This window comes from Carettochelys insculpta, chromosome 9 (assembly GCF_033958435.1).
Source record: "Carettochelys insculpta isolate YL-2023 chromosome 9, ASM3395843v1, whole genome shotgun sequence".
In the NCBI taxonomy this organism is placed as follows: Eukaryota; Metazoa; Chordata; order Testudines; family Carettochelyidae; genus Carettochelys; species Carettochelys insculpta.
This window is the reverse complement of record NC_134145.1, coordinates 29,937,579-29,963,781: the sequence shown is the minus strand read 5'-3', so window position 1 is coordinate 29,963,781 and position 26,203 is coordinate 29,937,579. Positions and strand designations below refer to the sequence as shown.

The 26,203-nt window shown below is 41.6% G+C and overlaps 1 protein-coding gene across 1 annotated transcript in view; it reads left to right on the top strand.

Moving 5' to 3' along the window:
* Positions 1–26,203, top strand: part of COL24A1 (collagen type XXIV alpha 1 chain) — a 232,914-nt gene that overhangs the window by 198,836 nt on the left and 7,875 nt on the right. Inside the window, exons 46-55 of the mRNA XM_075003270.1 lie at positions 5,003–5,110; positions 6,949–7,056; positions 7,147–7,200; positions 7,905–7,967; positions 9,525–9,578; positions 11,606–11,641; positions 17,941–17,976; positions 18,074–18,100; positions 19,482–19,547; positions 20,354–20,522. Of these exons, the coding sequence (XP_074859371.1) occupies positions 5,003–5,110; positions 6,949–7,056; positions 7,147–7,200; positions 7,905–7,967; positions 9,525–9,578; positions 11,606–11,641; positions 17,941–17,976; positions 18,074–18,100; positions 19,482–19,547; positions 20,354–20,522 (721 nt within the window). The remainder of the gene's footprint in view (positions 1–5,002; positions 5,111–6,948; positions 7,057–7,146; positions 7,201–7,904; positions 7,968–9,524; positions 9,579–11,605; positions 11,642–17,940; positions 17,977–18,073; positions 18,101–19,481; positions 19,548–20,353; positions 20,523–26,203) is intronic.

The window sequence follows — 26,203 nt, the reverse complement described above, 5'->3', positions numbered from 1 at the left end:
ACAGGGCTGGTGGCACCCAGTCATCAAGTGCTGCCCAGACCACATAACCCCCACTTAAGGCAGCGCTCAGCACTACTCAGACATAGTGAAGACAGCAGCAGCAGCTAAGACCCCCAGGCCTTTTTGAATGGTTGGGCCCAAAGGAAGTTCCCCTCTTTGCCCCACACTGTTCCAACAGGTAGCACGCTGATTTAAAGGTTATTCACTTCACAGTTTTCCATGCCTTTATCCAGGCCTGCGGAGGTCATTCTCGGAGTAAATGTTAGGAGAGGGTGTCTTATTGCATCTGGGGCACCACCTGGGGCGATGGAGGGAGTCCTGCCTCCCTGCTCTGAGGTTCCTGTGGGAGGCTTGCTCCCAGCCAGAGCTCTTACCTGTAACACTGGGTTAGCATGGAGTGTGAATTTTTCAGAGAAAACACAGTTCCCAAATTATGTTGCTGGGGCAGGGGATCAATATTTTGTTAACAGACGGAGTTCAGGGTGAGTAAGATAAGAAAGGGCTGGCAATTAAATTAAGGATCTGGAAGTCAGTAAGATGAGCCTGTAAAACAGAAATTCCTCTCTGGGGATCGTACGGAGTGTTGGCAAGAGAAGGCAGGGGGCTCAGGAGAAATGTAGCCCAGCCTGTGAGCCAAGTTTACCTTCTGAAAAGGGGATGATTTGAGGGGCAGAGAGCAAAAGAAGGGGGCCAAATCCATAGGAAGGACTAGCAGAGGTATAGAGAAGTTCCCTCTCTATCTGTGATACATATGTGACCCTATCATCCTAGCATCTGAGAACCTTACAATGGCTTAACCTGTTTCTCCTCACAGCTGCTCTGTTATCCCCATTGTACAGACGTGGCACAGAGGCACAGAAAGAACAGAGGCCAGATTTTAAAAAGTATTTAGCACCTCATAGGAGTTTCAAAAATACCTAGGAGTTTGGGTGCTTTGTAAACTCCAGTAGGTGCCTAGCTGCACCACTGGGTGCTTAAAAACCTTTGAAACTCTGTTCCTAAGGCACTGTGACTGACCTGACTTGAGACTAAGCCAGGTCTCTCAGTGCTAGGGTAACCATATCTCCCCATTTTCGCCAGGGCAGTCCTGTTTTTAAGCCCTTCACTGGCCATCCTGACTTTTGGGGCAAAACCAGGCATTTGTTGTGTTTGTTCTTGCCAACTGATCATCACAATGTTTCCAAAAGTGGAGTGTGACCCCTAGCGGGACATGGGGGAACATGCAAAGAGGTGAGCAGCAGCACCAGCTGTGAGAAGGGGGCTCAGCAGGCTGGCGCTGTGCGGATGTGGGAAAAAAGAGGGGGTGACATGAGCTGGTCCCACGAGGCAGGGTAGGGGCTTGGGACTGACCCATTTGCAGTGGGGCACGGGGTGGAGAGGGTTAAGAGGAGCCTTCTACCAGCTCTGTAAGGTGTCCTGTTTTCCCTTTGGAAAAATATGTTCACCCTATTCAGGGTTTGTTCCCTATCTGCTGGAGCAACCTATCTCTCTGCTGCAAAAATAGAGGATTCTGCTAGATGGGAGCAAGCCTAAGTGTAACCCTTCTCCCAGCTGCAGCCAGTAGCAACCAGGGCTGGGTTCAATATGTAGGGGCTCCTTTCCTTTATACAGCACAGAACTGGCTTGAAGTCCCACCTGGTAACCTGGGACTATAACACATCACCACTGCACACCTCTGAGATACAATACTTCCCCACTCACAACTTACAAGCACAAAGTCTGAGTATAGATAGGAAACTATGACCGGAGGGAAGTGGCCTTATATTAATTAGGGAAAATGGCCCAAGCAGGATTCATAAAGATAAAACTGTGAATAGGAGGACACCCACCCCAGAGTGCATGGGACAGTTCCGTCCACCTCATGTTCTTGAGATCTACAACCAAAAGTTCCTTTTCTGTGCCCCTTTCTGCTCCCTCGCTATACCCCACTCACAGTGGTTGTCCTTAGTCAGAGAGGGCCCAAGGTTTAGAACAGGTGGACAATAATTTATGATGGGGGGGGCTCTCCAAGAATTTAGTGAATTGTCGACGGCCGCACTCTTCTGTGACATTAATAGAGGAGGTGTGAGGTCTGGATGGAGGTTAGGGGCAGAAGGGAGCTTGGGGTAAGGGATTGGGATCTAGGAGGTGGTATGTGATCTGTGAGGGAGTTTTGATGAAGGAAGGGGTTGTGACTTGGGGCAGGAGTGGGGGTGGGGGTGCAAGGATTTGGATTGTGACCAGGAGTAGGAGATTTGAGGGTGGGGTCTGGGAGGGGGTTGTGATGTGATGCAAGAGTTGGTGCAGGGGTTTGGTTTGTGACCAGGGGTTGTGGACTGGGTGCAAGTTCTGGTGAGGGTTAGTGACCTGAAGGAGGAGTGTAGGAGGGGGTGCAGAGTCTGGGAGCAGTTAAGGGGTGCAGGATCAGGGATACAGAGGGCTTGGGTTACATGGGATAGGGATGTAGGAAGGGGGACAGAAGGTTAGGGGGAGGGAAGGGAAAGGATGCCAGAGGCAGGCACTGGCTAAGAGGCACTTACCAGGGTAGCTCCCAGCTAGCAGCCCAGCAGGTTTAGCCAGGTTCCGTCTTCCATGCCCCCCCACATATGCTCAGATAGGCTGCAGTGGCCACTAAACACTGTGAGCCTGGGGACAGGGGTACTTCACATGCTGCCTGTCCTGTGAACAAGCAGCTCCTATTGGCCAGGAACCAGCCAATGCAAGTGAAGGATTTTTCTGAGAGTGGGGGAAGTGTGAGAAGTCTCTCCCTCCTCCCCCAGGTTTTGCAGCTTTCACAGAGTCCCACAGTGGGCTTTTGTGAATGCCGAGGAGGGGTGGGGAATGCAGGGAGCTGACTGAGGCTTCCATGGGCTAGATTGAGTGGCTTGGTGGGACAGATCCAGCTCACAGGCCATGTTTTGCCCTGCCCTGGTTTAGAGAACCTCCCACCCAGGGAAGAGGACCCCTTGTTTGCTATGCCATCAGAGCACTTGCTATGGCTAGCCACCCTACCAGCTGCTGCTCCTCACCACCTGGCCCCCTTGCAAGCCACAGTTCTCCTCTGCTGGCCATCCCACCAGCCACAGTTCCTCACCCGCTGTTCTGCTCACCCCGTCACCAGCCACTTGTTCCCCAGCTGACTGTCAGTACCTTCTGCTGCCACCTGCCTCTCCACTGGGACTTCTGCACCTCAGTCTCTTAGTAATTTTCAGCTTTTCATGGGTGGGTATCTCAAGTGATTTCATCGCTCAATGATGTTTAGCTCTTAGGTGAGGCATAAACAGTTGACTTCAGCTCTGATTGAGTATTTCAAATAACAAAGAGGCTTCTAAGGAAGCTTATTAAGTTCTTTCTTTGAGCAGTGGGGAGGAACAGGTTAAACCAGTCTGGGGCTCCCTAAAGAGTGTACACCTCCTCATTGGGATCCAGCCTTTGTCCCTCTTACTTTCACAAGGCTCTGGCATTTGAGAGCCTTATCATGGCTTACCAAGGGCCTTTCAATTGAAGGTGTGACCAGTGTTCCCTTGTAATCTGAGTGCATGAGCAGCTGCCCAGGAGAAATTCAGATGCAACACAGTTGATTAGCAGAGCACCCACAGTGGACAGCATGTGTTTCTCTTGGTGTACATCCCTTGGTACACATAACAAAATTTATTCAGCCCATGGATGGAAAAAATTAGAGAGATAACTGGGTGAGAGCCTCCTCATTTGGGACCAGAAAAGCAGATTTTTGCTCCCCTTTGTTCATACAATAGTGACAATAACATTGGAATTGTATTTCACTATCCCTGCATTCAATATTCCCAACACCACGCTTGCTGCTGGATATCTAAGTCGAATAATTTTGTACCATGCAAATACAGTTTGCTCTGGAAGGCTTTCTCCCTCCCAACGAGCTGTCAGGGTTATTTCATTCAGACTGCACTTACGCAAGAAGGTCAGTTCTCTGAGACACCGGCAAATGGTCCAAAGTGTTTGGGGAGGATGGCATATTTGACAGCATGAAAAGCAACACAGTGGTCAGGGATGATGAAGGAAGAAAGAGTGGAATGGAAAGAGATCGCTTAATCCCCCAGGAGTGGCAAATTCTGTCTCAAGCTGGGTTGTAAAGCAATGTTGTAGTGAAATTTTAGATTTTAATTGACATTATTTTGTTTTGCTATTTTATTTTTGTTCTGAGCTTCAGAAAAGAAAGGAATGAGTATCAGATGCATTTATGCCTCAAATTCTTAGGGTTGCAGATGCGTCCAGGCCAATTCCAGAATAAAGAACAGAAATTGCATCCACAGAGTCCATAAAGTCAATGATTATTGTCATTTGTATTATGCACTGGGCACCATCTGTGTGCTCAGCTCTGTTCCAAATTGGCCAGAAAGTGTAGTCCCTGGGCCAGGATCATAACTAGCTAATTTTGCGCCTGAGGCAAGAATATAAAATTGTTCCCCCTCATATATTCATAGTAGTTATTTCATAGGAAAAGGGAAAATACATAAATAACAATAATAATCATAATAACACAACATATATTTATTATAGTTATGAGATTTGCATAAACAATCCCTTACTACATATAGATACCTTAATACATATAATTATAGTGTAATCTATGCATGTAATCTATATATTAATACCTATAATTATAAAATATCTGTGATACAGTGATCTTGTCAGCTAATTGCTAAATTATCATCTGCAATTAAACAAAAAAACCCCTATGAGTTTTCAGCAGCCTAAGTAGCTCCTGGAATTGTAGTTAAAGTTTCCCCCATGTGCCTTCCCTCTATGCACAAAATGTTGCTTTAGTTACTAAAAATAAGTTTATTTCTAGAGTAATCTCAATGTTATACATCTGCATGCTACTTGTCTAGCTGTGTGTTTGCATGTACAGAGATGTGTTATAGATATGCACACAAATATATAAACAGCATTGGCTGAACATTAAAATGTGTGCCTCTTTTAGTGTCCAAAGGAAATGCTGCCAATGGCTGTTCTGATTGTAATCAGTTGTTCTTGACTTGTTAAGGGTAATAAAGGAAACCCAGGAATAGCGGGGCTGGCAGGGTACCCTGGAACTCGGGGAGCAAAGGGGTTGCTGGGCATGCCAGGTATCAGCGGAGCACCAGGACTAAAGGTACAGTGAGTGATACTTTGTAATGCTTGTCAGATACAGTATTGATATTCCTATATCTTCATCTTAATCCACTATCTGTCAGATCATGGGACAAAAAAATGCCTTTTAATAACACTAATGTTAAGATCAAGTGCACATTTGAAATGCAAGACTGTAGATTGGATGATGTAATTTTTCTTGTTTCTCACGTGTTCTAAAAAGAGAGTAAAGTAATCTCGCTTTGAAGCATCAGTTTGCATCCATCAGTATTTTACTTTCAATGCCAAGAACCATTCAAAATTCATTAGTCTGGCCCCTTACTAATACAGGTTTTAAAGCCAAACCCTTTAGTCTTACTGAGGCAAGCTTCCCCTGACTGACATGTAAGTTTTGCTGGAGTATGTCCTACATGATTTGTCCCATGAAGCAATCAATTAACATTTGATTGCAATACTTGCAAGTGTAGGGCCCAATCTGGGAAGTTGGTACACATCTCTGAGCTTTAGTGGAAGTTTAAGATGTTCTGTATCTCATGGGACCAGATGTTTTCTTCTAGAGAACAACATTCCCTAATGAGAAAACAATGTCAGATAGCTCCATTTCCCAGGCAATTACAGATAAACTGATGATTTCCAGTAAGTCCATTTATCCTCCATATAATTTTGCTCGTAAGCAGTTTTTAAAAACAAAAATATTTTATTTAGAAAGTATGAAGAAATATTCTGATTTCTGTGTTTCCATGATTGTACTTTGGAATTAACTATTCTAGTCTCTACTCATTATGGCCGTGTCTACACGTGCACGCTACTTCGAAGTAGCAGCGCCAACTTCGAAATAGCGCCCGTCACGGCTACACATGTTGCGCACTATTTCGAAGTTGAAATCGACGTTAGGTGGCGAGACGTCGAAGTCGCTAACCCCATAAGGGGATGGGAATAGCGCCCTACTTCGAAGCTGAACGTCGAAGTAGGGCACGTGTAGCCGATCCGCGTCCCACAACATCGAAATAGCGGGGTTCGCCATGGCGGCCATCAGCTGAGGGGTTGAGAGACGCTGTCTCTCCAGTCCCTGCGGGGCTCTATGGTCATCGTGTGCAGCAGCCCTTAGCCCAGGGCTTCTGGCTGCTGCTGCGGCAGCTGGGGATCCATGCTGCATGCACAGGGTCTGCAACCAGTTGTCGGCTCTGTGGATCTTGTGTTGTTTAGTGCAACTGTGTCTGGGAGGGGCCCTTTAAGGGAGTGGCTTGCTGTTGAGTCTGCCCTGTGACCCTGTCTGCAGCTGTTCCTGGCACCCTTATATTGATGTGTGCTACTTCGGCGTGTAGACGTTCCCTCGCAGTGCCTATTTCGATGTGGTGCTGCTCAACGTCGAAGTTGAACGTCGACGTTGCCAGCCCTGGAGGACGTGTAGACGTTATTCATTGAAATAGACTATTTCGATATATAATACTATTTGTATTATAATAGTGCCCTAAGACCTCAATAAGTATTGGGTCTCTTGTGCTCAGACAGTACCAGACTGTTCCTGGCCTGAAGGAGTTGATGCTCAAAGAATAGACAATGGGAGAGGAGAGGGATACAACTTACCATCAAAGTTATTAGGATGATGTTTTGTGTCCCCAAGTCAAGCAACAATCAAGCAATATTTATACTTTAGGGAAAGGAATAATTACTGGCGAATATTCCTAATGGTAAAATAGTGAAATACTGTATGATTGTTTGAAATCGTGCAAGAGCTTGTTGCTATATGAAAGCAGTTCAGCTGTATAATTCTTTTCTGAAACACATTCACTGAGAAGTTAATCTTATATCTGTTCTTTTACAATGGTAAGGAGAGATGTATTATCTGTCCCTCCACAGGGTGAGCAAGGGCTTCAGGGTCATCCAGGAAAACAAGGCAAAAGAGGCCTTCCTGGGATACAGGGTGATCAAGGACCACCAGGAGACCCTGGATTGAAAGGGAAGACTGTACGTATGTACCACAGATGATTCAAACAATATTCTAACAGTTCAGTTAGCAACATGGAATAATAGTCAACATGTCTGCTAATATTACAGGGAGAACTGGGAGATCAAGGTTTGATGGGTTTTCAAGGATTCCCAGGTCCAAAAGTACGTAAGCATTTTTTTACTAGAGTTTAAGTCATTTTCAAAGAAAGATGGCACAATTTTTAATTGGTTTTAGCAATAATTGGTTTTCAATGTATCCAGAACTATTGGACGTAGCAGGCATAGAACTATATGTCACAGATCTGAAGCAGAGATCAAACAGTAAGATTACCCTTTTTGGATAGAGGGGTTAGCCAAAGTTCAGGGTCCTGAGGATCATTTCTATTAGGAGGTGAATCCAGTATCTGAGATGAAAGACTGTTTATTTGCAACGAATGGCAAAGTCTCTGAATGCCAGGGGAATAAAACTATGGGAGAGTGTTTCCTTGCTCATAGCTCCAAACCCCTTTCAGCCAACACTAAGCCCAGAAGCTCTTGCTCTCTCTGGGCTTTTCTCAGCCCCACACCTCTCAGGAAAGGTAGAACTTAGCCTATGAAAGAAGCTATCCCATTGGCCTCACTAGTGTCTTCGCTAAGTGCTGCAACAGGGCAGCTGTCACCATTGCAACACTAAAAGTGTAGACAAGCCTAGAGTTAGTTAGTTTGATGTTTTCACTTGCATTGGTCTTAGCAAGTATCATGGTTTCACTTCCCATGCTCTTCTTTCGATGAAAAATAATGGCTCATGTACTGCAGTTTTGGCTGAGATAATGGCTAGATTTTAAGCAGTCAAATATTTGGTCAGAGCTTTTCATTTTCACTTTCAGGGTCCTAAAGGGGACATTGGTTTCATTGGAATTCTGGGTCCTAAAGGTCCTGCAGGACAAATTGTAAGTATTTGTAATGCTACCAAATAAGTTTTTGTGGTACTCATTAGTTGGTGCACCTTTAATTTCTGTAACCTTTCACTTAGAGCTCTGTAATCAGATTAAATGAGCCCTTTTCTTCATAGCAAACCAGGACATTTTTTAGGATTTATTCCCCTTTTCACTGGAGGGTAGCTAAACGAGATTAGCTTATTGTGTTTGCTTGTGACAGTTTTTGTTCTCTCTTGTTACTTATCCAAAAATCTGGAAGCACTACTGGAGTTTATCAATGGTGGTATCTGAGGGAGGGAATATTCATCCATCTTGCAATCTGGAGTAATGGCTAGGTTGCAGGTCTTCACATCACATTATAAAATGCTCTACTCTTCGCTGCCAATGAGAGCATCTTAGCTCTTGGGATATGTGCACTGACATCGATTCTGGTAGAGTTTGATTAGCTGGCATCTGAGATAATGAGCTTGAGAGACTTATTTTTATAGCTGTTTAATCTTCCTGATCATTGGTGTACAGCAGGGGTAGGGAACCATTTTTGCATTAGGGGCCACTGACCCATAGAAAAACCAGTCAGGGGCCACACATAAATGTGGAACAAACAAACAAAAAACCCTGCTGATCTTTTGTTCACCAAGTGAGAAAGAGAAAACAACCCTTCAGATATAGCCCCCAACTGAGAAGATGCTCCTGGCCAAGGGGAATGATGGAGCAGTGCCTGCCGGGGGTGCTTCCCTTCAGCACGCAGAGCCACTTCCTCCCGTGCTGCCAGGCAAAGCTTGCAGGCCAAACTGGGCCTTGATCTGACCCATGAGGCTCAGGGCTCCCCTGTTGCAGTAAGGAGCCAGCACTGGTGCTCCCGCTATGCTGGGGGGGCGCTGCAGGGAGGCACTGCGGCTTGATGTTAGGGTGATGCACACACCTAGGTGGTTCACTATGGCATGTAGTGGCACCTAGACCACTTATCCATAGAAAGAATGAGTCTCCTCTACAGCCTTAGCAGAGAGAGAATTGGGTTTTAGGGCTCATGTAGTGAGCTCCAGAAGTCCCAGGCTCAAGTCCACCTCTGGGTGGTTACATTAGCAGCATTTATTAGTTGTCTTATCTGATTACTTGTGGATAGCAATATACCTCTGGATGTGGTTAAAAGTACTCAAACCCAGGAATATTTGGCTTTTGAGTAAACAAGGGACTTCATTTACCATTTCTTTTAGTGCTCTGGCTTTCACAGTCATTTAAAGGCTCCCCGAACACACCAAATAATCACTGATTGTTAAAATTATTATCTTGTTCATTGCCTGTTGCTTGTTTCTCAGAAGGCCAGCATGGACGTGACACTTTGAATATATATGGCGTCCTGTGTTGCTTCCTTAATGTTCAGTTGAAAGATTTAGAACTGTACTTATGCATGGAGGCACAGCATGGTGTTTTTTTAAATATAAAACCATTGATTTGAAGACTGAACAATCCTAAAACAGATTATGCCATGACACACAATGTTTTTTGCCTTGAATTTTCTTTTATTTGGAAAATCACAATTAGCTAGTAAATTCCTTTGTTTGTTTACAGGGATACACTGGTCCCGTTGGTCAGGAAGGCATAATAGGCCCAACAGGCAAACCTGTAAGTTTACATCCTTAGGTTTCCCCTTATGTTTCATGTTATTTGCTAGAATGCTTTTTCATCCATGTGTTTGATTATGATTTTTACAACTTAAAACAGCAGCTAGATAGGCTATTTTCATATTATACCATATCCAAAAGCTACTGTATGTGACTCTAACATGAGTAGAGGTTAGAATCATCAGAGAAAACCAGTTCTCTTCTTGGCAATGCAATACACATAGGGTGAGATTCTGTGCTGCTCCTCTTATTGGCTCAGCACAGAATTTGTAGCCCATGAGGAGGAGATGCTGTAGGGGCTTTAACCCGTCTTTGTATTCTCACAATCCTGGAGAGCACCAATCATGATACAGACAGCCTGGGGCCTATCCAAATAAAGGCAGCACGTTTGAGAGTCCTGTGGCTCAAAGTGCTGCTTAGAATCTCTACAGGGCTGGGGCCTTACTCCCACACAACTCTTCCTGCCCTAACCCCATCTCCCAAATACTCTGTATGTCAGAACTCACAAAGGGCTCCTTGGGGAGGCAGCCTTATGGCTCTGTCATCAGGATTCTCCTGTACTGGATAATCTTCTCCTGGCCATATACGAGGCTCCTTTGCACCCTCTTTTGGTGTAAAGGGGCAGGAGCAGGAATGAGGACTTCACCTGTAATCTCAGTAGTTACGGGTACACTACACCAATCTGTTGACAGAAGTCGCTGTCAGAACAGATTTCCTGACAAAACTTCTGTTGACAGAGCGCAGCCACACATGAAAGCCAATCAGGAGAGTGCTCCGCTCTGTCAACAAAGCAGCTGGACTGCCCAGCTACTCTCTTGATAAAACAGGCACCCAGAGCAGAGCAGACAGAGCTGCCCATTGTCCTGGATGCTCTGCCTGTCAAGAGAAGGCCCCCCAGGGTGTCCACACAGCTTTTTTCTCGACAGGGCCTGTTGACAAAAGGTGCTCTTCCTCATCCAGGAGAGGGAGAAGGTCATTGGCAGAAGTGATGACTTTTGTTGACATGCTGTCAACAAAACGCATTTTGTGTATGGCCATTCCACCAGTTTTGTTGCCAAAACCCCAGTTTTGTCAGCAAAACTTGCTAGTACAACCATAGCCTATGAGATTGGAATAAAGAGCAGAAAATAATGTTAGTTTACAGTGGTAAATATTTAGTATTTGTAGGATGTATGTAATTGATGCAAAGAAAGAGAAGGGAACTAGGATTAGAGCATTCTTGCCCCTTGTTGGGAAAAAAAACACACCAGCAGAGTACAGTTCTGCATTCCTTTCCCCTGGCCCCCAGCAAAAAAGAAAAGGTGACAAGTCTTAGTCTAGAATTTTTCTCCACAATTGTGTATTTACACGAAGATTGTCAGTGGGCTTAATACAAAGCCAGATAACCTATCATAATAAAATGTTTTAGCTCTGGCTCGTTTTCACACATCAGTGGATGTCCAACCATCAATATGCAAAATGCTGTGCACATCAAATTAATTGCTAAATTAACATTTTGGAGGCAATCTGAGTACAAAATTGGCCAAGCATGTAAAATAGTCAAAGAAGAGATGGCTAATCTGCCAGTAATTAGAAATTAATAATGACCGTGTATGTCTTTGATGACAACAGTAAAAGCAGATGTGGAAATACTTATAGAATGTGACATGGAATTAAATGGATTTTCACACTTGCAGATAGTGTATAGTTTAAGTCACAACATTATGATGTCATAAGCACTGAGACCCCATGATCCTTTAGCAGGAAAAAACTGACTATTAACCATTTTCAAAAAAAACCCCATAAAATGGATTTACAAACCAAAAAGAAAATAAACAAGATGTAGTGATCATGGGTCATGTTCATGTAAATCCCTGTCTAATCTATGTCTCTGTAATGCAAACTATGACTCTAGTCCTGCAAATATTTGTACACATAAGTCAATTCATATTAAAAGGACAGCTGATGTAATCCTTGTATATGTTTTTCCAGGTTCTGGTCCTAGAAGAGTAAAAAGTACACTGGATTAACAGTCTCTATTTCTTTCAGGGCTCTAGGGGTGAAAAGGGCTCCAGAGGTGAAATTGTAAGTCAAAACACTTGTGTATTTATTTGTTGACTGTGGCTTGCCATGAGAGTACTATGACAGGAGCAGGACCTGATTTCCCCATAGTACTCCCAATCTGAAGTGGGTGGAGCACTGTATTCCTGTGTTCAGGGAAAAAAATAAATTTTGAAACATTTGCATGTCTTGAACTGGGAAATCAAAATGTCTAATTTTTTGTGAACCAACAATCCATAATTATGTTCAGCCAAATGAAGCATTTCAATAATTTTGAGATGCCTTGTTTTGATTTTTACCTTTTAAAATATTGTTCTTATAAAAACTTAAATTTCAAAACAAAATGTTGTTTAGAACCAAAAATCTGAACTTTTAATTTAAAAAATGTTGAAACAGGTTGGTCTGATGGTTTGAAATGGGAAATAAGTTGAAACTTCCTCCCAAAACTTTGTTTCAATGAATTGGAATTTTCTTGTGGAAAAAATGTTATATCAGCAAATTCATGACCAGCTTCACTTGAACCATTCAGTGGCTGGCTGTGATGCCTTTCCATTAATATAATAAGATTATTTTATATCTTATAATATATAATATCATAATATAATATATCGCATATTTTATAATAAGATGACTGCAATTTGCATGAGCATGCTACTCCTGTTCACAGGCTGTCTTGACTCTGGTCATTAAATAATTGTATATTTAAAGTGTATCCCAGTTAGGATTTGTCATGCTCATAGATGATTCTCTAATCCCTGTATTGTAACACTACTTGGGAATCATATCTCTCTATCTAATCTTACCCAGAGAGACAGGAATGCACAGGCTCTGTGTGTGTATGCAAGAATAGAGGTTGAGAGCATACAGGCCAGCAATTGAACACATAAGGCCTCTGATAATAGCAGTAAGCATTATTGAAAATGTGTGTGTGTGTGTGTGTGTGTATATATATATATATATATATATATATATATATATATAAAGTATATGATTAAGATATTTTCCTTGTTTTCTTTTCCACCTCCTTTTTCATCATCATATTATTTATTTTTATTTTAACTTTCTTAATGTTATAAACATCCAAAATATCTTGTTTTGCATTGAACATAAAAGAAATTGCCTACTAAAAATGAACATGTAATGTGCCCTTGTCCACTGCTGCAATAGGGATAGATATGGGTGGGAGTCTGTATGTTATTATATATAAATTGTTATGAGTCGGAATGCCAATGTTTTATAACCTTATTCCTTCTACTATTGTCACACATGCATCTTGTCTTGAATTAGGTCATAAGTTCTTTTGGTGTCTACCTGTATGTTTGTAATGAGCTCTGCAATGAGCCCTATCCTGATCTAAGGACTACAGGAATGGATATTTTAAGGCAATTTAGAGCATTGCTGAAAGAATATGGATTTTGGACTAGTAAACTAGCTCAGAATGTCTTGATGTTCATCTGAGGAAACATTCCTTTTCGATTTGAATCCTCTTGAGGCACTTTCTATCTGAGGGCCAGAACAAATCTCAAAGTGTTCATTTAGGACTATGTGCCTAGATATTCAACTTTCCATTCCATTCCTCTGGTTTAGGACCTGCCATCACAGAAACCCCACCCCCCGATGGGGCAACATGAGACTGAAAGTGTCCTTGCATTCTGAAACTAATGCCAATACTTAGTCATAAAGAAACACTGATTTCTGTTTTCTGTTCAGGAATTTAAAACTGAATTGAAGTTGCAGATACCCCGTTCTGGACTGAACCCTACTCTTGTATTTGTGGCAGGTGTTTTCTTTTCAAATAAAGGTATTCTTACTCCTCGCAGACATACAGTTGGGTTTCATTTTCCCAACAAACATTTGCTTAAAGGCTAAAAATAAGAGTATTCCTAATTTAAATCCAGCAGCACTGTCTATATTGAGTGAGTAGATACAGTATATTCTGCATTATTTTCTTCTGCAGTTAGATTCCAAGACCAGAAAAGGGACTGTTGGGATCATCTAGTCTGGCCTCCTGGATAACACAGACCTTTGAACTTTGCCAGAACAACTCCTTTTGAACTAGAGTGTGTTTTTTATATATATAATCAATCTTAATTTTAAAATTGTGTTGCATCACAGCCCTTGGCAAATTGGTTAATTAACCTCATTGTTAAAAATTTACTAATTTATTTCCAGTCCAAATTTTTCTAATTTAATCTACCAGCTGGTGGATCTTGTTATATATGTATCTTGGCCTGCTAGACTGAAGAGCACAAGTAAATATTTTTCTCCATGTAGATAATAATTGACTATAATTGTCACCCCATGACCTTCTGTTCAAGTTAAATAAATTAAACACATTGAGACTATCACTATAACTGGACACAGCAGTCTCATCAGTCCAGGGAGATAATACCCTACTCAAGATTCCCATTTATGTATCCACGTATCTCATTATGAGCCTTTCTTGCCATCATGTTGTCTTCAATGAAATGGGATGTAAAACAATGCAAAGTTGATTCTTCTTATGGACAAGAGCACAACTCAGAGAATTCCACTCCAGTCAGCATTTCTATACTTGTGTATAAAGGGGGTGCAAGTGAAATGATGATCAAAACCATGTGTTCTGATTTATGTAGAGACTGGGCACCCACAGCTCTCTTTAAATCAACAGGAGTTATGAGTTCTCAACACCTTTGGAAACCAAACCAACTGTGTCTTGGTCCTGCAAACTCTTATGCACATCAGTTTGCAATTTTATTATGGCTCCAAATGCAACAATTCCAGATTCCTCTACCCCTGTGACTAGCACATGTATAACTGTAAACTTGGCCTGTCAAGTAAGGCATGTTAACACCTTAAAAAAATTAATGTACATTGATCACGGACCTTAATAAGTGTTAATTGACAGCCCTACTTTAAAGTGTGCACGCTGCCAGGACTCCACTCCCCAGCCACCTCACAGCCCCTGGATTGCCAGGGTTCACCTGGCCAGGGGCAGACCCATGGCTGTGGGACATAGGCCAAGGGAACCCCAGCAGCCCCACAATTAATTTTTTTTTTTGCTTGACAGCCCTTCTGTAGAAATATTTGTAGGGCTATTGAAGTCACTCATTGCCCATGCCTAAAGTTAATCATCATCATCATCAACAACCACCATGGGCTCAGCACTTGTTGGTGTCTGATGCCTCTCTCATTATTTCCTACCCTCTTTCCCTATCCAGTGCGAAGAGGCTTAGTTTCTGTAGACAAGCTCTGTACCAATCTACTACATCATCTACCCATTCTCTGTGGGATCTGCCTCTCCTATTCAGACCGTCCATTATGCCAAATACTAAGATGTTGAATTTTCGTCCGTCGTTCATTCTGCAAATATGCCCAAATAGCTGTAACTTGCGTTGTATCATTTTCTGCGGTAGTTAAAGTTAAGCACATGCATAAATGTTTATATCATCAGAATTTTAAAGCATCAAAGAGAAAAGAATGGAGTTTGGGCTTTTGACCTTTTGTGCTAACAGTCAAATTAAGTGCTTGAAAGGATTAATGAGTACACTAAAATAATTAATTTTATTCTTTTTTTTTGTATTAAGAAATTTGGAATTATATTTTTCCTTTGATCACATTAGCATTTAAGTAGATTCATAAAGCTAATCCTGTGCATTCCAAGGGAATATTCTGCAATTAATTAATCCATAAATGGTCAAGTTAACATTCTACTGTAGCTCTGTAGCAGAAAGGAGAATTTATAATGCTTCTGGAGAATTTCCAACATACTATTTTCACTTTTTTGGGTTTAAAGGGCTTGAAAAAGTAATTGGTGTAGATCCTTGAAGTTTTTAAGCATTTAAGAAGCATAATGCTCCCAAAGGGGTTTGCCTCAGATAGTAGTTGGCTACCAATTTACCTTTTCAGTGGGGATTTGGTAAGCAAGGAGATAGTGGATCAAGGCAGAGTGAGTCACATGACCTCTTTATAGAATAGCGTAAATTCAACAGAACGATACAACTTTCAATAAAATCCCTTTCTGTAAATCTCAATTGTCTTTAAATGTTTGGGCATGCACCAAAATATAGAATCATCCAGCTATATGAGAATTATAGTGAAAGTTTTGAATTGCTGTACACAGAACAAAGACATCTATTCACCAGAAATACGTGTTTAGAAAGGGGCAATATAGATCAATAAAGCTTTCACGTCTTGCTGTAAATTGGTCATTGTGTAACCCAGTCCTGACCCAAGATACACAAATATCTCTTTATTCTTTTCTTTTCTTTTCTTTCACCCTTTCTCTTTTTTCCTCCACCAATAATTTTATCAGATACACTTTGTTATGCATGATCAGAAAATACTAACATCATTTCTCACTTTTATAACAGTAGTAATGCTTAGTGTCTATTTTAAGTATAAAATTTCAAAACACTTTTAAACGTGGGTAAGTATTAGTAGCAATAGATGGCATCAGTGAGTCAGAGTGAGGTTACGTGATTAGCCAAAATCACTCGGAGTTAGTGGCAGGAATCAGAAGTTTTAGGTTATATTAATGTTCCCCTATGTTAATGTCAGATTAATGGTGCCTCTGTAAAATAATAGTAGATGTTGGTCTGTAAGATGGAGGTAATGTCTTATAGTCTTGAATATGCATACACTGGGTGAAACCAGGTAAGTAGGACTCAGTGACAGTACGTGATGATCGAAAGTTGCCAAAATTAAATATTCAAATTGACTTGGCCCTTAATGCCTTTATATTAAAAGTCAGGAAAGGCTAAACCTAAACATAACAAAATGCCCTCAGTTTTAATCCCCACTTCAGAGTTACTGTTCAGCTCTTTGAAAAACAGCAGCGCTCACATTATACAGATTTGGGCCATGGAGGCTGACTCAGGGTCATTGTAACCACGCCCACTGAAAATCAAATGCAAGTTCACACATGGCTATCGTGTTCTGTCCCATTAATTTTACATTGCATGGGCTAAAGAATATGATCACTATGCTTTTAGTGTATTATCACTATGCTTCTAGGCTACATTTACACTAGCTCAAATCTTCGAAATGGCCATTTCAAAGATTACTAATGAGGCGCTGAAATACGTATTCAGCGCCTCATTAGCATGCCGCTGGCCGCGGCACTTCAAAATTGCCACAGCTCACTGCCACGCGGCTTGACCAGACAAGGCTCCTTTTCGCAAGGACCCCGCCAACTTCAAATTCTGCTGTCTGCAGGGAATCTGCTATCTGCTGATAGGAATAAGGGGATTTCGAAGTTGTCGGGGTCCTTTTGAAAAGGAGCCCTGTCTAGATGAGCTGCGCGGCAGTGAGCCGTGGCAATTTTGAAGTGCAGCAGCCGGCGGCATGCTAATGAGGCGCTGAATATGTATTTCAGCACCTCATTAGTAATCTTGGAAATGACCATTTGCATGGCCATCTCAAAGATTTGTGCTAATATAGACACGGCCCTAGAGACTGATAGATCTGTAAAGTTTGCTACCCCAATGAGTCTCTTTTATATGATCTAATCTGACATGCTTTCAGTTAAATGCATTTGGGCTAGCATGGGACACAACCATGCATGCTCTAACCACCCCAAACTCTTCTGACTTGGTTGGCAGTTTGAGATTCAGGATCATGCTCACAGTTGTTTGGTTCAGTGAGGGTTACACAGGTGTTTCTTTTGAAGTCTCTGGGATGACATACTGCTGGTTGGTGTGTTGGTCAGAGAACTGCAAAGAACAGATGAAATGGTTTACTACTAGGATGCGGGTTTTGGCCAAGTCTACACTAGCAGCTTTTGCTGGTATAACTATGTTGGATAGGGATGTGATTTTAGTGAGGTCTACACCCAAGGCGTAGACTTTTTTCCTTCCTTTCTACTTGTATTAACATGTTGTACATGTTGTACACATTATGCCCTGCAAAGGTCTCTGCTGACTAACTTGTTTTTCTCCCTTCCTCCCCACTGCTTAATACCACCCTTAAATGAAGTTCCTCTTGAGTCAGGGATGGTGGTAACATGTTTGGAATAGTGGGAGAGAAGCCTGCAATGTCAGGGCCCATGATGTAAGGGCTAGTAAATTATTATTTCTTTTAATAAATGGTTGATCATTTAGTAGAGGCCAGTAGGTGAACAGATTTTTCTGGTATCTGGGACCTATCACAAGTGCAACACTAACTTTTTTAAAATGAAGACTACAGTACAATCAGAAATAGGGATGAATGGTCTACAGTTCTACCAAGAAATCTCTGTACAGATCACAAATCATAGAGCATTGTGGCATTTTCTGATTTAAAAAAAATCAAAGTTAGAAGGAATATTTTTTAACCCTGCTGCATTTTATCTTCATTTCTCCTAGGGTCCTCAGGGACCACAGGGTCGTCCAGGTCCACCAGTAAGTGTATAAAGAGCTATTTGTATCTAGGCTCTACTTGCATATATGATTTAAAGAAGACTGGAATACCTAACAGCTGTATTATTTTATGTTCTAGGGCCCACCTGGGATACCTGGTCCAAAAGTAAGTTTCATAATTACTGCTAACTACAACATGTTCCCTAATTATTGAAGTGAAAATGTTAAGACTCTTCATAGAATATTGCTTCTTCCATCATCTTGAGTGAAATTCAAATGCTTTTCTTTAACAATCATCCTTGTGATATCTAAACTCTGATGTAGTTGCTAAACCTCCTTTCTGACATCTTCTGTTCCAGTAGTGCTGCCATGCTGCAAAGCCCTAAAAGGGCAAATTACATGCCCATGCTCACATGCTTGGCCTACATAAACTTCAGCCCACTTTGAAAGCTTGCTTGTAGGAATTCAGCATATACAAATTCTTAAGGAAAGTACAGAACAACAAGAAGTCCTGTGGCACCTTATAGACTAACAGATATTTTGGAGCATTAAGCTTTCAGAGGCAAAAACCAGCTTGTCATTCCCCAGCTACTCTTCCAGCTTAGATCACGTGTCCATCTTCTTCTAGGAGATTATACCAGCATTTACTGAGAGATTGGATTTCACATTCCAGTCCTTTCATATTGTTTAAGCTCTATTAGCAGTCCCCTTCCTGGGCTACCCTTCTGAGTCAAGCCATAACATGATAGGTGCTGCACCCTCTACCATATTCCCTATAATTGGGGCTAGGGAGGCCTGAGGTATAGGAGGCAGCTGAACTAGTTGTATGCCAGCTGAGGCCTCTGGCATCAAAAGAATTTGCAGCTGGCAAGCTATAGCATCTTTCACCATTAAAGTAGTGCAAAGAGACCAGGGGATATGGCTCATGGTATATGTGCATGCCTAGAGACTGAACTACTTCTGTGCATCTTGTTTGCAGAGTAAATATTGCCTTTTTCTATATCTATAAATAGTATTTTTGTAACTATTGATGGATTAGATTAGATTAGGTTAGATTAGATTAGATTGATGTAACCATGGCTAGATTAGACTATTGGCCCCAAAACTGTTTCAGAACCAACCGTTCTGGTTTGGGATTTTTGGGTGGTTTTGGTTTGGTTTGGTTTTTCTTCCAAAAATATAACTGATAAAAGAAAATTAAGTAATTTCTTTTTAAAAATTACAATTCTTTAAAGTAGGAGTATCCCCTTTAATTCTTCCATTTTCTTTTCTTTCTAAAAGTAAGAACTCACATAGCATGTCATACTATGGGTAGGAAGCACTCAACTACATAAATAAGAGACCTCAGAGGTTTTGAGGAAAGTGAGGGTTTTTTGTTCTTTTTTATATGCATGCATTTATGTGCAATGTATTTTAACCAAGTGACTTTCAAATTCTTCATCAGATATAACTAATATATTTCTGTAGCAACACTTCAAGAATTTACAACCTTAATTTTATTCTCTGTTGAACTTACTGTTGATCTTCAATGTTTTTCATTTACACAGAAACAAATGGACATCAATGCTGCTATTCAAGCCTTGATTGAATCAAATGGTGCACTACAGATGGAGGTAATGTATCTTGCTTATTTACATTGGCCCCTACATTAGGAAAATTATGAAGAGTTGGTATTTTTAAGGCCAAAGCATGGCTTCTTCACAAAAGCTTTATTGAAAACAGAGGAAAACTAGAAACTGTTTTGTGAGAATAAACTAGTCCATGTAAAATATGATTAAATACTCTTGAGTATATAGAATGCAATTGAAGTTCAGTTTAAACAGCCACGGTATTTCTTGTGATTAAAGATGATGGAAAGCATCAGTCCATTATGTAATTTGAAGTGTGTACATTTAACTGTATGTCGACAAATGGTACTGTCATTAAGGCTCTGATCCATCAGTCACTTACACACACTTAACTTCCCACATGTGAGTACAGTCATTGCAGTCAATGGGACTTCACACATGCAATGAACCTACTCCCATGTGTGAATTTAAGCACATTTGTCCATGTCTTTAGAATAGGGACCTAAGGCTATTAATTCCATTTTTCAGAATATGACAATGTAAGGTTTAGCTTATAAAATGTACTAATTTCTTTCTTTTTTTTCTTTTTTTGTGCATTAATATTTCCATTACAATATATTATAAAATTTTTGCATGATTTTAACATGACTGTAACTTCTTTGCACCAATAATTTTAATAAAATATACTAATTATTTTTAATTTGATAAAATCATTTCTATTATCTCATATGTGGCTGGCTGCATGTATTATAAACTCCTTTCATTACTGCACGTGGCTTCCAATGGGCATTTGATTTAACTGCACGCACTGGTGTCACGTCATTTCTTTGTGGTAACATTGCTAACAGCAGAGCTACCAGAATACTGAAGTAACTTTACTAGATCACAGTGCAGAGATATTCAAAACGCTACACTACCTTAGCAATTTACTGCACAGTATCAAGAACCCCCTTGGCACTCGGGATAACCCAGCACGCATCTGCAGGGATTTGCTTAACTGTGAACGTAAAGTATCAGATGGTAAGTGTCAACTTTTGTCAAACCATACATATGATCAAGGTTTAGAACATTGTGTTTCCAACTGTTAATTTCGAGAACAACCCCATAATGGGTGGCATTTTAATAACAATATTAATTTTAGCTTTTAAATTCTATATGACTATGGGAGGTGTCATTTACATCATGAGTAGGCATAACCCTATTAAACTGTTCAAGACACTAAACTGTTCAAGGTAGTCAAGACAAAGGCAGACTGTGAAGAACTTCAAAAAGATCTCATCAAACTGAGGGATTGGGCAACAAAATGGCAAATGAAATTTAATGTGGATAAGTGTAAAGTAATGCACATTGGAAAAAATAACCCCAACTATACTTACAATACGATGGGGGCTAATTTAGCTATAACTAATCAGGAAAGAGATCTATGGGGGCTAATTTAGCGATAACTAGTGAGGGAAGAGATCTTGGAGTTATCGTGGATAGTTCCTTGAAAACATCCACGCAGTGTGCAGAGGCTGTCAAAAAGGCAAATAGGATGTTAGGTATTATTAAAAAAGGGATAGAAAATAAGACAAGCAATATCTTACTGCCCCTGTATAAATCTATGGTCCGCCCACATCTTGAATACTGTGTACAGATGTGGTCTCCTCACTTAAAGAAAGATATCCTTGCACTGGAAAAGGTTCAGAAGAGTACAACTAAAACAATTAGGGGTTTGGAACAGGTCCCATATGAGGAGAGGCTAAAAAGATTGGGACTTTTCAGTTTAGAGAAGAGGAGACTGAGGGGGAACATGATAGAGGTATATAAAATTATGACAGGTGTGGAGAGGGTGAACAGGGAAAGTTATTTACTTGTGCCCATAATACAACAACTAGAGGACACCAAATGAAATTAATGGGTAGCAGGTTTAAAACTGATAAAAGAAAGTTCTTCACGCAGCACATAGTTAACCTGTAGAACTCCTTGCCAGAGGAGATTGTGAAGGCTAGGACTATAACAGAATTTAAGAAAGAGCTAGATAAATTCATGGAGGTTAGGTCCATAAAAGGCTATTAGCCCAGGGTAGGAATGGCATCCCTGGCCTCTGATTGTCAGAGGCTGGGGATGGATGGCAGGAGACAAATTGCTTGATCATTGTCTTCAGTCCACCCCCTCTGGGTCACCTGGCACTGGCCACTGTCGGCAGACAAGCTACTGGGCTGGATGGACCTTTGGTCTGACCCAGTATGGCTGTTCTTATGTTCTTATCCCATGCCAGCGTTAATCAAACTGGTGTAGCTGCAGTGGTGGGATGGGATAACAACCTGAGTACAAGACCCTAAGAATATACTTGGGCAGGTAACACCCCCCACCCCCACTATGCTGATGTTAGCATAGTTAGTGTTCGCTGCTCGTACTACCACCAAGAGTGAAGCTTGACGAAACTGAATTTATTTACATGACTGACTGGAAGTGCCCACTCCTGGAAGCTCTGATAGGTTTGAATAACTTTATGCACATGAGGTAATCCCATTGAACTATTCACGTATATAAAATTACTCATATATGCAAATACTTGCAGAATTGGAGCCAGTTTATATGGCATCATCTGATTCAATGCGAAGAATATGACTTCTGGAATTATCATGGTTTCCAGACAGTCTGGATTTGATCCTGCTCTCACTGGAGCCAACTGTGACTTCAAGAGGAAAGGATTGAATGCAGTCATTACACAGTATAAGAATACTTGACAGTGCTTTCACATGTCCTGTACTATGTTCCAATATGGTGAAAGCTGGCTGTAGTTTACCGACATGTATCATTATGGTTTTATTTTTCAAACTAACATACTTCAGACCTATAGGAAATAAAAACATGCTGAAAATTTCAAACTGATTTTTTCTAATATTTAATGACATTATCACGTCTTTTAAATTTAGCTTTGATGTAGAAGTAATTTCACAAATACTAAAGTCCTGATCCTGCAGCAAACTTTGTGTGAGTAAAGGCCTCTATTTTTATAGGAAAAAATATGTATAATCAGATGTGTGATAACTATTCTATTTGAGGCAACCATTCATCAATAAATCTTGGCTGGTCATTGCAAAGTGACATCAATAGTATTGGCACTTGCTGCACCACCTGTGTGTGTTCATTATAAATATCTGCAAATCTTTCTGTTAGCATGATGAATTTCTTACAGGTAACAATTGTTACCTGTAAAAAAAAACAATTGTTACCTGTAAAAAAAAACAAATAAGCAAAGAGGAAATGACTTTAGAAGTAATGGGGGCAAAGTACTTAATTACTGACTCGTACCAAATTGCTATTAATCTATCATGAGAGAATTTTCTTCCTACATGTAGACTCATTGTCTGTGGGCCAAGTCTTGCACTGCAGATAGTTGTACACTGCAGATAGGTGCAGAAGCCAAAAAGGAAGATGTCTCCCTTCTGCAAATGGTGGAGCAGCAATGCAGCGAGTCTGAGACCACTATTGCAGACAATAGTTCTACACTCCTTTCCACACAAGGGAAGGGGAAACAACTGATGAATCGCTAGCCCCCAACCCAGTCCTGAGTCTTGACACAGCTCTGTGCATCAAGGTGCAAGGTGTTCAGACAGCAGCCATGTAACCCTCTATCCCTTTCCCAACAACAGAACTGCACTCCTTTCCTAGTGGTTTTGCCTCAATGTAGCAAAAGTATTGTATTCATTTTCTGTATAAATGTATGCATTGGCTTTCATATACTATAATGATTTAAACAAGAATAAACACATTTAGAAAAGTCATGTAAAACAAGACTCTTCCAAGAGGCCTAATGGAATTAAATAGCCAAATTGCAAAGAGCTGTTGATTAAAATCTCTTTGCCTGGTCTTGGTAGCATGGACACATAGTATAGTACAGTCCCTTGTGCAGTAAAAACCACAATGGGCTCAGGGAGAGGAAAAATCAGTGTGGTTCCCATAACGATGCTGTTTCATCATGCAAGTTTGTATTTCCTCTCTCACCATGCACTCTGTGGGTCTGACTCCAAACTCCATGGGCCCTCCAGGATCCACTTGAAGCCAGAACTGTTTTCTCAGGTTCTAGAACACAGGTGTCATCTCGTCTCATCTTCTCAGTTCTTACTAGTGCATTCCTGGTGGAACTGCACTACCAGAGTCCCTTTGCCCCCAGATCGCCTTTTGAAAAAGGACTTCCTATTACAGCAGAGGATCGTGATGGGGCACTCGCGTCCTGCGCTGAATGAGAGACAGTTAAGCCTGCACTGAAGGCTGCAGAGGCCACACCCCTTCCACCTTTCTGAGCATGCTCCAGGTGCACAGGTGTGAAAGAGAGCAACTCAGGTCAGTTAGGGCCAACTGCTAGACATGGAGGACATGCGTGGCCTGCTTCAGACAAGCTGCTGCAGAAGCCCAGGATGCCGCAACACAGGCTGAAGGCAAGACACTCCCAGCAGCCTCATGGGGGTCAGAGGCACCAAAGAAGGGGCAGCCCGTGGACTAAGAATGTAAGATGGATGTCTAGATCACAGCTGCAGAGATGGCAGCAGGAAGTAGCCAAAAGGGAAGACAGTGGCCATCCAGTGAGTGGGCTGAAGCCTGGAATTAAATAGCCAAACTCCAAAGAGTTGTTGATTAAAAGTTGTTGATCACAGATTTTCCCTGATGATTCAGTGGCTTGAATTACAGCCACTAGTAGGACCCTACGTTGGGATCCAGTGTGGAGGAAAGGCCTGAACTTTCCCTGCCAGGGAGTGTAACCCCATTTCCTGATTCTAACCAGTTAGCTGCACAGCCCTACAAATCAGGAGGTGTTCAGTGACTCTGGCCATTGGGCATCACAGCCCTGTGAACCAGGGTGAGTTTTCTGACTGTGGCCATTGGGCCATACAGCCCTGCAAACCAGGGTGGATTTACTGGCTCTGGCCATTAAACTATTTAGCTCTTATGATAAGAGTGGATTTAATGTCTCTGGTCTTTAGGCCATACCACCTCATGACTAAAGGCAGGTTGGGAAGAGTAAATATAAGGAGATACACATCTCATAGAACTGGAAGGGACCTTGGGGGTCATCGTGTCCAGTCCCTTGCCCTCTTGGCAGGACCAAGCACCATCCCTTTCTTTTTTTTAAATCTATTTACCCCAGATCCCTAAATGGCCCTCTCAAGGATTGAGTTCACAACCCTGGGTTTAGCAGGCCTGTGCTCAAACCACTGAGTTATCCCTCCAAAGTCAGGAGTTGCATATGCACTCTCCTATTCCCTCAGGGAAAGGGGCACATTCTGCCTGCTCTGAGCATTGTGTTCCTCAGTCCTGTCACATATTATAGAGAATGTGGGCAGTGCTCCAGGCCTGAGGAGGAATCTGAGGGAGGTTCAGACATTTGCCTGGATTCCCCTCTTGTGATAGTGATTTACAGGTAGCTGGCATCAGTACAGAGTCAGACAAGATCCTGAAATAGCTCTTGGAAAGCCGGCAGCAACAAGCCATTCAACAACAAAAGTCCATTGAGCTGTTGCAGCAGGTGATGAGCCATCAGCAGGAGATGATGTGAGAGTTGTCCATCTAGCAGCAAGCTTAACAGGAGAGGGTTGTCCAGCACATGCCAGCAATATTGCAGCCCAACAGATGAATCATAGAACACTAGAACTGGAAGGGACCTTGAGAGATTATCGAGTCCAGTCCTGTGCCCTCAAGGCAGGACCATGCACTCTCTAGACCATCCCTGATAGGCGTCTATCTAACTTGTTCCTAAATATCTCCAGTGATGGAGATTCCACAACCTCTCTAGCTAATTTATTCCAGTGTTTAACCACCCTGATAGTTAGGAAGTTTTTCCTAATGTCCAACCTAAATCTTCCTTGCTGCAGTTTAAGCCCATTGCATTCTGTCTTATCCTCAGAGGCCAAGGAGTACAGTTTTTCTCCCTCTTCCTTGTAATGTTCTTTTTAGATACTTGAAAACTGCTATCACGTCCCTTCTCAGTCTTCTGTTTTCTAAACTAACCAAACCCAGTTCTTTCAGTCTTCCATCATAGCTCATGTTCCCTAGACTTTTAATTATTGTTGTTGCTCTTCTCTGGAACATCTCCAGTTTCTTCACATCTTTCTTGAAGTGTGGTGGTCCAGAACTGGACATAATACTCCAACTGAGGCCTAATCAGCACAGAGAAGGGCAGATGAATGACTTCTCATGTCTTGCTCACAACACTCCTGTTAATGTGTCCCAGAATAATGTTTGCTTTTTTTTTTTTGCATAGATCTCTTTCTGCAGTAGTCCTTCCTAGCTAGTCGTTTCCAGTTTTGTTTGTGTGAAACTGATTGTTCCTTCCTAAGTGGAGTACTTTGCATTTCTCCTTATTAAACTTCATCCTATTTACCTCAGACCATGTATCTAGTTTGTCCAGATCATTTTGAATTATGACCCTATCCCCTAAAGCAGTTGCAACTCCTCCCAGCTTGGTAGCATCTGCAAACTTACTAAGCATACTCTCTCTGCCAATATCTAAATCGTTAATGAAGATATTAAACAGAACTGGTCTCAAAACAGACACCTGCCAAACCCCACTTATTATGCCCCCTAGCATGACTGTGAACCATTAATAACTATTCCCTGAGAATGGTTATCCAGCCAGTTATGCACTCCTCTTATAGTAGCCCCAGCTAAACTGTATTTGTCTAATTTATTGATAAGATGATCATACAAGACCATAT